Source organism: Eriocheir sinensis, chromosome 18 (genome assembly GCF_024679095.1).
Source record: "Eriocheir sinensis breed Jianghai 21 chromosome 18, ASM2467909v1, whole genome shotgun sequence".
NCBI lineage: Eukaryota > Metazoa > Arthropoda > Malacostraca > Decapoda > Varunidae > Eriocheir > Eriocheir sinensis.
In genome coordinates, this window is record NC_066526.1 from 11,351,949 (window position 1) to 11,364,050 (window position 12,102).

Here is a 12,102-nt window from a genome sequence, read left to right on the forward strand (position 1 = left end):
GAAAGGGAAAGTTACATTATTTCTACGGGAAAGGGAAAGGGAACCAGGTGAGGGAAAGGGACGAGAAAGTTACATTATTTCTACGGGAAAGGGAAAGGGAACCAGGTGAGGGAAAGGGAAGGGAAAGTTACATTATTTCTACGGGAAAGGGAACCAGGTGAAGGGAAAGGGAAGGGAAAGTTACATTATTTCTACGGGACGGGGAAAGGGGAAGGAAGGGAGAGGGAGAGTGACATTATTTCTACGGGACGGGAAAGGGGAAGGAAGGGAGATGGAGAGTGACATTATTTCTACGGGACGGGGAAAGGGGAAGGAAGGGAGAGGGAGAGTGACATTATTTCTACGGGACGGGGAAAGGGGAAGGAAGGGAGAGGGAGAGTGACATTATTTCTACGGGACGGGGAAAGGGGAAGGAAGGGAGAGGGAGAGTGACATTATTTCTACGGGACGGGGAAAGGTGAAGGAAGGGAGATGGAGAGTTACTTTATTTCTACGGGACGGGGAAAGGGAAGGAAGGAGAGGGAGAGTGACATTATTTCTACGGGACGGGGAAAGGGGAAGGAAAGGAGAGGGAGAGTAACATTATTTCTACGGGACGGGGAAAGGGGAAGGAAGGGAGATGGAGAGTAACATTGATTTTCGGGCACGGGGAAAGGTACCGAGTGAGGGAAAGGAAAGGGAGAGTAACATTATTCCTAAGGTAATGGAAAAGGGAACTAGGTGAAGGGAAGGAGAGGAAGAGTAAAATCAATTCAAAGATAAAGGGAAGGGTAGTAACACCAGGTGAAGGGAAGCACTGAAAGGAAGGGAAGGGAACGTAACATCAATTCTAAGGTAAGGGAAGGTAAGATAAGGGAAAGGGAGACAATGAAGGGAACAAATGGCAGTATAACATAACTTCTAAGGTAAGGGTTTTCAAGAGGCTAAGAACAGGTAAACGGAAGCGCTATAGAGAAGGAAAGGGAGGAGTAACATTGATTTCAAGATATAAGAGAAAGTACCGTAACGCAAGGGAAAACAAAGAGGGAGAAAGCAACATCACATAGGGAATAGGAATCGTATACTAAAGGGAGTGAATATTCCTTTAAAGTCTTCACAGGGGGAGTACAACAGAGTAACGTGGTGAGGGGCACCAGAGAGGGGCTTGAGGCACAGCCGGAATGCCCCCTCCCGTGTGCCCCACTCCGCCGGGCGCGTCGGGCACCTTGCGGGGTATAAATAGCTGCTCCTGTCTCGTTATCCGTCAGCCAACCCTGCCAACTCGGTCCTGTGGGTGGAGGGGTCGTTGGTCGCAGGGGGCAGGGGTGGTGGTGGTGGTAGTAGCAGTAGTAGTAGTAGTAGTAGCAGTAGTAGTAATCTGTCTATATCTATATCTTTATCTATCCATCTATCTATTTATTCTCTCCCTTTTATAACGACCTCTTCACGGTTTATGACGTAACCAAATCACTGGACGTAGTCTATCTTGATTTCCAGAAAGCGTTTGATAAAGTTCCACATCATAAATTACTTTACAAATTAAAGCAAATAGGTATTGACGGTCAAGTACACCAATGGATCGCGAATTGGTTGAGCAACAGACAACAAAGAGTGGTGATTGACGGATTTAACTCAGAGTGGGCGCCGGTCACTATTGGCGTCCCTCAGGGCTCGGTTCTTGGCCCAGTGCTCTTCATTATTTACATCAACGATGTGGATGTTGGACTCAATAATCGCATTAGTAAATTTGCAGACGACACAAAGATTGGTAACTCGGTTCTCACTGACGAAGACAGGCAAAGCCTCCAAGAGGATTTGCACAAAATTTCAGCTTGGTCTGATAGATGGGAGATGCCCTTTAACGTAGACAAGTGCCAGGTCCTTCAAGTTGGAACAAGGAATAAGAAGTTCGATTACGAAATGCGCGGCGTTAAACTCAAAAGCGTTCAATGTGTTAAGGACTTGGGGGTCAAAATCGCGTCAAACCTCAAATTCTCAAAGCAATGCATCAATGCAACAAATAAAGTGAACAGAATGTTGGGCTTCATTAAAAGAAACTTTTTATTCAAGAATAAAGATGTAATACTTCCACTCTACAATAGTTTAGTCAGACCCCACTTGGAATATGCGGTACAGTTTTGGTCTCCCCACCATGCAAAGGACATTGCTAAATTAGAAGGTGTTCAGCGTCGAGCAACAAAAATGATCCCTTCCTTGCGCAACAAATCTTACTGAGAAAGGCTTTCCACCCTTAACATGTTCTCCCTTGAGAAACGTCGCCTCCGAGGAAAACTGATCGAATGTTTTAAAATACTTAATGGTTTCACGAATGTAGACAGATCAACATTGTTTATGATCGATAACACTTTGCGTACGAGGAACAATGGCGTAGTTGAAATGCATCGTTTTGGAGCCTTCTGATTAATGTAGAATCACTAAGGTTTAAGGACAGACCACCTAGTCTGGACCATGGGGTCTGTGTGGTCTGATTTTCTATGTAAATCTATGTAAATCTCTCTCTCTCTCTCTCTCTCTCTCTCTCTCTCTCTCTCTCTCTCTCTCTCTCTCTCTCTCTCTCTCTCTCTCTCTCTCTCTCTCTCTCTCTCTCTCTCTCTCAACACAAAACCAGTTCCGAAGGACAAAAAACTAATGATAATGAATATATATACCTGTTATCAGACACAAGGTACGAAAACACGCATATCCTTATAATAACAGACAATGGCAGCAATATAAGATCCTCAGAATAGACGGAAGGAAATAATGACAACAGCACTTAACACCCCATATCCTCGTGTCCTCAGGTGGGGCGGGAGACCATCAACAGCAGCGACGACCCCATCCTCAAGCAGGACATGCCGGCGGCGCTGCACCGCGTGGAGAGCGCCGCCAAGCTGCTGGAGGAGGCGTCGTCCCTGCTCAAGGCCGACCCCTACTCCCAGCCGGCCAGGTGCGATATTGGTGTTGTTATTGGCATTAGTATTGGTATTGGTATTGGTATTAGTATTGGTATTTGTAGTAGTATTGGTATTAGCTATTAGTATTGGTATTGGTATTAGTATTGGTATTGGTATTATTATTGGTTTTGGTATTAGCATTGGTATTAGTATTGGTATTAATATTAGTATTAGTATTGGTATTAGTATTAGTATTGGTCTTCTTCCTCTTCTCCTTTTCCCTCCTCCTTTTTCTTCTTCTTCTTCTTCTTCTTCTTTTTCTTCTTCTTCTTCTTCTTCTTCTTCTTCTTCTTCTTCTTCTTCTTCTTCTTATTATTATTATTATTATTATTATTATTATTATTATTATTATTATTATTATTATTATTATTATTATTATTATTATTATTATTATTATTATTATTATTATTATTATTGCAGCTCATGGAAGGGCATCAAGGAAAATAAAATTACACAGTCAAAGAGTCTCTCTAATGAACAGACCTGGACATGAAAATTGAAAGGGACAGTGACAGTAAAGTGAGGAGAAAATTAAAGGTGTGAGGGGACAAAAACAATACAGGTAGATAGACAGACAGATGAATACAGATACAGAACCAGTAAAGAAACCATACACACACACACACACTCACACACACTTGTTTGTTAATTGATAGTAAAAGCATACATCCATTTTATTTTATTTGTCATTTCCATCAGGACAGACATTCATATATAAGTTGTTCTGTTTCCTTATCCATTGTTTGCTTTCATCTGAGGCCTTAATAATAAGAAGGACTCAAACAAACCATCCCTGTGTTGTCCAGTGCTGTGAGTCATAAGCTACTTTCCTCATTTCAGAAAGAAGCTGATTGAGGGAGCGCGAGGCATCCTGCAGGGGACGTCCGCCCTGCTGCTGTGCTTTGACGAGTCTGAAGTGAGGAAGATCATCCGCGAGTGCAAGAAGGTTTTGGACTACCTTGCTGTGGCTGAGGTTATAGAGACCATGGAGGACCTGGTGCAGTTTGTCAAAGACCTGTCCCCCTGCCTGACAAGGGTGAGCTGACCGTGTTGGGTTTTGGTGTGTCATTCATAAAATTAATCACTGTGAGCTTAGTGTTTGTTAAGTACTAGAATGTTTTAATGTTTTTCCACTCATTAAATGTTCTAAGATTTATTAAATAATCTTAACTGTCATACACTTCTCCACCTCGTCTTGTGTTCAGCTAATGGAGATGTGATGATGATATAGTTTACTCCATTTCCATAATTTACATAAATACAACAGTGTCTAAGATTCTTGTGCACAATTTTAAAATTATTTCTGAATAACATATCCTTTAACATTCTATGAAAAAGCTGCATTAGTGGTCACATGACGACATTGATGGCCTACATGAAGGGCTCCACTGACGCCTGTGAACCCATCCTCCTCAGGTGTCCCGGGACGTGGACGCCCGCCAGCAGGAGCTGACCCACCAGGTGCACCGAGAGATCCTGATGCGCTGCCTGGAGGGGGTCAAGACTCTCTCCCCCATCCTCATCTGCTCCATGAAAATATTCATTCAGATTTTCCATCAAGGAGGAAAAGGAATTGCAGAAGCTGCCGAAAACAGGAACTATTTGACAGGTGCGTGTGTTTGAGTGTGTTTGTGTGCGTGTGAGATTAATTGATTTTAAATGCACAAAATCTATGTTCATGTTGACACAGCACAATAATGATCTGTCTGCAGGAAGGATGACGGACGAGATCAATGAGATCATCCGTGTGCTGCAGCTCACCACCTACGACGAGGAGGAATGGGACGCTGACAACCTCACCGTCATGAAGAAGGCGCTCAATGCCATTGATGGCAAGGCTCAGGCTGCCCATGACTGGCTCCAGGTGACCCAATCTGCTTCATGTTGACCTGTTTATATATGCCTTGGTGAACAGTGATCTTTGTCGGTTATCACGTCATACACTGCCTGTTTCTAAGTAGCTAATAAAGGAATGTTGTCCCAGGACCCCACGGCCCTCCGAGGCGGCATTGGAGAGAAGTCCCTGCGGCAGATCCTGGCCCAGGCGGACAGGGTGGCCGACAGGTCGCTGCCCCCAGACCGTGAGGCCATCAGGAAGCTCTCTGGGGACATCTCCTCCATGACAGACGCCTTGTGTGAGCTGCGGCAGGACGGGAAGGGAACCACACCACAGGTAAGACAGTTGGGGACACAGTGTGTTTTTGTCACCATAAAGTTCAGTTTGTTATGTCTGATTATCTCTATTTGTTTTTACATATTTTAAAGTTATTTTTTACCAGTAAGGATTGATTGTTTTCAAGACTTAAGTTTGAATGAAATTTGCAAGACTTCCTCACTCCCTGGAGCTCAACATGATCACTAACACTGTCTGTCACCGTGCACCAGGGCCAGAGCCTCGCCCGCAGCATCGGGGAGAAGCTCAATGAGCTGAGTGGAGCCATCTCTCGCGCCGTGAACAATGTGGAGCGCAGTGGCGTGCAGCAGCCGGCACACACCGTCGCCGGGCGTCTGGAGCAGGCCCAGCGCTGGCTCAACAACCCCTCCATGGACGACAAGGGCTTGGGGCAGCAGGCCATTGGACTCATTGTGGAGGAGGGCAAGAAGGTGGGCCGGGGCCAAGGGTTTCAGAGCTGTAACGAATATTTCTCCTGTTGACTGACTGTAGAGTTATATTTTATGAGCATATTCTAGTGCATATATACTTACAGGCGTTTAGTCAGTATATATTTATTTATGTATAATTTTATATCCTAAATATGGTACTTGGAGTCACTTGGTCAGGAAACAAAGCTTATAATTTTTTTTCTTGTTCTCCCAACAGGTTGCCTCTGGGTTGACTGGCCCAGCCAAGACTGGCATCCTGGCTCTCTGTGAGGAGGTGGACAGCCTCTCCCAGCAGCTGTCTGAGATGTGCAGGCGCGGCCAGGGAGACACGCCCCAGGCCCAGGCAGTTGCCAGGTGAGTGGGCGTTGGATGCAGCAAGGATGGAGTATTCGTATTTGGAGTTCGTATTCAAATACTGTATGTGGGTGTATTTTTACTCATTTGCGAATGATTATCATCAGAAATCAAAGTACTCTCACTCATATTTGAATGCAAGGGAAAAGTATTAGTATTTTACAATTAATCTGATGAATAATTCAGAATTTGTTATCAGAAATAACAACTGCCATTCCTTACAACTCTAGCCTCGTAGCTGGATGTGTATAATATTATAATACACTACAAAACCTGAAACAATTACTACAGGTCTTGACTTAGAAAATTCATCTATGCTTCTTTACTAATGAGACTTTCTATACAACAAAGTGAGGTCTTTCATTGTTGATTTATGCCATAAGTTGCTACCAAGCTTTTTTTTTTAGCAAGTGATGTAGGTCTTTACCCTTGGAGGGAAGCTTGTTATGCCGTGAGAAATAGCCCCCATCAGGTGCATACTTGTAACACATTTCCAATTCTATTCTCCAGAGCACTGTCGGCTAAACTGAAGGAGCTGAAAGACAAGATCCAGACGGCCGTGGTGGACCGAGTTGTTGAAGACTTTGTGGACATCACGACGCCCCTCAAGCAGTTCACCGACGCCGCCCTTGCCCCTGAAGGTAAACACTGCAACACTTGGGTTGTCACTAGAGATAACCACGCTGCCTGAATGTTCCTACTGATTAATCCCAAAAGTTTATTGTGCTGCTTGTCAGCACTATCCCCTTGTTGACAGAAATTATTAATGCTTTTAATATGTCACCACTGTAAGACTACATGTAAGGTTTCATGAGTGAGTGGAAAGAAGGGATAGAAGGATGAGAGGATTGGAGTATGCTCGGATGGAATATATGGCTAGGAGCAAAGGGAGACTTCATTTGCCCTCCTCCCATCAGAGTAGACAGACAGACAGATAGTAATGGCAGCCTTCCATCTTTCTTCCAGGTACCCCAGGCCGTGAACAGAACTTTGAAAACAGGGCCAACAACCTCGCCAACTTCAGCAACCGTGCCGCCAAGACAGCCCTCATGGTGGCCGCTGGAAGCTCTGGTGGCAACAAGAAGCTGACGGAGGCTCTGCTGTCATCTGCAGGACAGGTATACGTTGTCTGTGCTTATTCTTCTCTTTGAAAAATGCAGAGAAGCTTGTCGTGCTGAAGAATGTGGAAGGGTGGCACATGATTTTGACCACGTTATTTAAATTAGTGCAAATATACCAGTATGGTTGAAAATTTTAAGAGTACTCATCATTGTCTATTCCATTAAGTCACTGACACTAAGGGTTAACTTAGATATTATTATAATTTGACATACTAGACATAATATAGTGCATGTAGTAGGAGTATAGGTCACCACTAATCTCTGAGGTACTGTTCAGGTGGAGAGCCTCACGCCCCAACTCGTGGCTGCTGGACGCATCCGGATGACGTACCCGACCAACAAAGCAGCGGATGAGCACTTCGAAAACTTGCGCCGGCAGTATGCTGAGAGCATCCAGAAAGTGAGGGATTTGGCGGATGAAGCGACAGATTCCGCAGCGTTCATCAAAGCTTCAGGTAAGTTATTATTCACAGTATTGAAGGAACGGCTATGATGAAGATATAACTATTAATATAACCATTGCACCAACAACTATAGGCATATTCAACTAACCATGGGGGATCTTTCATTATATAGGTTTTTGGTTAGAGAGACTTCAAGATAATACAGTGCGCGCAAAAATAAAGTTTACCCCTGTAACGCAAAAATAAAGTTAACGCATAATTCAAGGCCACTTTGTATTTGAAGTACCCGCGATGTGAGTGGCGGGAGGAGCGTGGTATGACGCGTGCTCCCCCACCTCCACCTCACCCACCACTCCCTGACACATGAGTGAGTTAGTGCGCTCTCAGAGCTGAAGCAGAGCACACCTATGATGCACTGCTCCACGGGCCCTCACTTTCCCGTCCACGTGCCAAACACAAAACCAAACCAAACACTACCACAGCATCACAATGGGTCGGAAGAAGCTTACAATGGAAGAAAAGGCCCGGCCCTGCCTAATAGAGCAGGGAATGCCGATGAAGCTTGCCAAATTAAATGTCAGCAGAGTGTCATTCTTCAAGCTTAAAAAGTCTGCGTCCCTGCCTACGGAAGGCACCACCTAAACTGGGATGTGGCGCAAGAGAAAGACTTCAGAGAGGACTGACAAGATGTTGGTGAGAGAGGTGAAGCAAAATCCATCCATTACAGCAGCAGAATTGAAGAAAAACACCCAGACCTGCTCCAAAGTGTCGCTGTCCGTGCGCTTACAACACCGCCTGCAAAAGACCTAGGCCTGCCCTGCCGCGTGCCGAAGCTTCTCACAGACACCATGAGGAAGAAGAGACTGCAGTTTGCCAAGAAATACCGTGACTGGACACCTGAGCAATGGAAAAGTGTGATGTGGAGTGAGAGCACGTTTCAGCTCGTCAGGGGTGGCTCAAAGTTGGTGAGGCGGCCCAGCACCGTGAGCAGATATGACACCCACTACACGGTCAAGACAGTTAAACACCCAGATAGCGTAATGGTATGGGCCTGTTTCAGTGGGAAGATTGGCAGGGAGGTCTCTACTCCCAAAGAATGTAACCATGAAGAGCCAATTACATCGATGTTTTGAAGGAACCTGCTGCCCCATATCAAATTCACGATGGAATTTTTCATGCCGCAAGACCGGCACACAGGTCTCGAGCAGTCAAAAATTCCTTGATGAGGAAAACATCAAGGTTTGGACTGGGTAACTCTGCTTAAACCCCATTGAGAACAAGATGAAAAACGACCTAGCCAAGTCGCGCCCCACATCAATCGTCCCCCTGAAGGAGGCCCTGAAGAAGATGTGGGTGACAATGGACGTCTCATACTTCGAAAATTTAGCAATATCTATGCCAAAGAGGATCGAACAGGTGCTCAAAACTCGAGGGAACATGACAAAGTACTAATTGTATCAATAAGGACACAATATAACAAACTTTAAAACTATTTTTGTGTTTTATAACCCAAAAAAGCATAGGGTAAACTTTATTTTTGCGCCCACTGTATAGCAGTGGTTGCCTTCGTGTTAAAATAATTGATTAAATATTAGTATATTATTTGATTTTACTTTTTCAATACATTACATTTGCATTCACCTATTACCTGCTTTACTTCACTGGCCACTGTTTCTTCTTTTTGCCTTTTTTTTCATTTTTTTTCATTCTGTTTTGTCTCCTTTATCCACTTCATGCCTCTCATTCTCCACTTTTCCATTTCTCCACGTCTTTCTATCTTCCACTATGTCTTCCTTCTTTCCTTAATTAAATCTCCCTCCTTCCTTCCTTGTTAAATTCTTCCACATGAAATTAAACTCTGAACCTTTTTTATGGTCCTCATGCAGTGGTGTTAATCAGGGTATTGTACAACACCTATTTTCTCTCCTGTCCCGCACAGAGGACCTGATCAAGAGGCATACGGCCGCCTGCGAGGCCTCCATCAAGAACCACGAGCCCCAGGCTATGGTGGACAACACAAGCGCCATCGCCCGCCTGGCCAACCGCGTGCTGATGGTGGCCAAGCAGGAGGCTGACAACTCTGAGGACCCGAGCTTCGTGGCCAAGGTCAACGCTGCCTCAGACCAGGTGCAAGTTGGTGAGTGTCAGACTGGTCCCCCAAAACTAACTGGAGGACAATAAAAGTTTGCCAGCAGCTTAATGCCATGATTTGTTATTATTGTTCCTTATATAAAACTTTAGGAACTAATGACAAAAACACATTCTGCGAGGACAGTAGCGAGGACATTGACATATTCAGCAGTCAGGGATGTGATGCTTTCCTGTCTCCCCTCAGCCGTCACACCGATGGTACAGAACGCAAAGGACGTGGCCATGAACCCTGACGACCAGCGCGCCATCAGCAGGTGGCGGCAGTCCAACCAGGCTGTGAGTATGCTGCAGCAAGCAGTGTGTGGCTCTGCCTTGTGTTCTGTGGCTCCTTCATAGCCTTAAAACTTCTCTTTATTATATAACATTTCTTACTACTTGATAATTTAAAGACTTATACTTAAAGGCTCAGTTGTGTTTCCTTGCTGTGTGGATTTGTTATGAGTTTTGGTGAGGTAAAATATTTTTCAGATTTTGTCGCCATGTTCTAATGTATTGAGCCACAGCTAAAAGAAAATGAGGAGTAATGTTTTTTCAGGAGAGGGAGCAATATTGAATATAGTTATAAGAAAACCCAATATGAGAAACAAATCCTGAAAATCAACACTAGCAATAATAATTTCCAAGAAATAGAGATGCAGAACAAAATGGATTGTATATGAAGCTGCCTCAGCAAATCACATGATGAGCAACCCAGTGCTGGAAACACCCTCTGCCAGACTAGACAGGGAAACCATAACATAAATTACATTACAGACATTTTATTTCCAGTTATTTTAGGGAATTAATTTATTAGCAAGTGTTGAAATGAATTTCCAGGTTCTTCAGCCAGGTGTTGCCTTAGAACACACACAGAAAGGCCGCCAACCTGTAATGTCAGTGAGTGGTCTCCTGTTGAGTTACTCTTTGGCTTCCATGTTCCACCGCTGCCGTCACACACACCACACAAACACATGATTATTTTTGCCTGCAGAAACTGAAGCATATGCATCATATTCATATACTGTATAATAGTTACTTAGTTATCCATGTTGCTGTATGTATATATAATTTCATTAAGTAGGTGCTGAAATTCCCACTCCCAGGAAGGAATTAGTACATACACTTCATAGTGACTGTTCATGTCACGCTGCACTGTGTGGCCATGATGAATACTCCATCGACAGTTGGTTAATAGTATTGGCAAACAAAAGTATTTCAGGTTAACTTTTCATTAGTAAGTATAGAAATTATAATTGGATGAACCTCACCTGTGGCACACATATGATGTGTTTTATTGTATTTGTGACAAGGCTTGTGTTCCTGCCATGCAGCGGAGGCTTTGAGCTAAATTTCTGCACCAGACATGGATAAGAGATGCCATTCTCAGGCTGTAGCTGTGCAGGTCACTGCTTGCTTCTGAAGTCACTATGGGAGGCTGAGCTTAGCACTCACAGTAATGTCTTTTATTTGTAGAGCTGAAACCCTGAGACAAGGGGTGAAGAACACATGTCCATACTTCTGCAAATCATGGGAGGTAGCTGAAAGGAATGTCGCTCTACAGTTTGGTGTAAAACTCTCACCCGGCCAAACGGTCAAGTGTCACTTTTTGAGTCCCCAGCTGCCCCTGTGGGATCTGGGGTCACCTGGTGATGAAGATACTTTAGTTATTTTTTTTCCTTTTTATTGTTGCACATGTAGTTAATTTGTAAGAATGCTTCCTGGAGAATGACCATTATTTTTTTGTAGAAATCAACTCTGACCCTTCATGGTCAGCATCTTGCACTGTAAAAATATCATGCATGTGTGAATGTGTTTTTAGGTTTATGAGTCTTAATTTACAAAGAAATATGTTAGTTAGTATTTATTTTATTCGCATATGATATAAAATTTATGATTTCTCATAAAGAAAAGCAAGTAGAAAACACATGCCGTCAGAGTGTGGCTTGGTGCCCTCGCTCTGTGGCTGCTTCACAACCTTACTTGATAGAGGTGGCAGTTATTTTGCATCTGCCAACACTTCGTAAATTGTCCGTTCCCGATTCAACTGTGGGTGTCTGTCAGTGGAATATTTGTCCATTACTTTGGTTGATCAATTAATTATGCCTCAGACCATTTGTGGTGCCAACAAAGAACAGCCTGGGTGGTTTGACAGCCCCGTGTATGGCCGTGAATCATTGTCGTGCTTCCTGTTTATTGATTATGAAAGCAATAAATATTTAGGCTGAAACAAAGTCCATGTTCAAAACTTGGAAAATTCTATTTGTAGACTTCAAATAATATAAGAATAATTGCTGTAATTGAAAACCAACCATCATTAAGTGGAAAAAGGAGGTGAAGAATGTTTTGGAAGTGTTTCTTTAATGTGTGCATGCCATCCCCAGCTGCTGAGTGCCGTGGGTGAGGTGCGCCGCGCTGTGATGGTGTACCCAGACGAGCCGGTCATCCCGCCCCCGCCCGACATGTCCTCCCTCAGCCTCAATGGTAAGAACACGTTCATGCCGGCACTGAGGAACATTAAGGATAGATTAACAAGTCCTTCTATTAATTACCAAA

At 44.0% G+C, this 12,102-nt stretch overlaps 1 protein-coding gene across 16 annotated transcripts in view; it reads left to right on the forward strand.

Moving 5' to 3' along the window:
- LOC127000300 (vinculin-like) overlaps positions 1-12,102 on the forward strand; it is an 82,684-nt gene that overhangs the window by 56,203 nt on the left and 14,379 nt on the right. For 10 of the 16 annotated variants that reach the window (XM_050863839.1, XM_050863840.1, XM_050863841.1 and 7 more), the window contains exons 3-16: positions 2,784-2,929; positions 3,777-3,972; positions 4,353-4,545; positions 4,649-4,800; positions 4,921-5,109; positions 5,322-5,540; positions 5,758-5,894; positions 6,405-6,535; positions 6,861-7,012; positions 7,293-7,470; positions 9,359-9,556; positions 9,755-9,846; positions 10,387-10,446; positions 11,931-12,030. In XM_050863839.1, coding sequence (XP_050719796.1) covers positions 2,784-2,929; positions 3,777-3,972; positions 4,353-4,545; positions 4,649-4,800; positions 4,921-5,109; positions 5,322-5,540; positions 5,758-5,894; positions 6,405-6,535; positions 6,861-7,012; positions 7,293-7,470; positions 9,359-9,556; positions 9,755-9,846; positions 10,387-10,446; positions 11,931-12,030 — 2,143 coding nt within the window. The remainder of the gene's footprint in view (positions 1-2,783; positions 2,930-3,776; positions 3,973-4,352; positions 4,546-4,648; positions 4,801-4,920; positions 5,110-5,321; positions 5,541-5,757; positions 5,895-6,404; positions 6,536-6,860; positions 7,013-7,292; positions 7,471-9,358; positions 9,557-9,754; positions 9,847-10,386; positions 10,447-11,930; positions 12,031-12,102) is intronic. The other 6 variants (XM_050863843.1, XM_050863854.1, XM_050863846.1 and 3 more) reach the window with 1 other exon arrangement.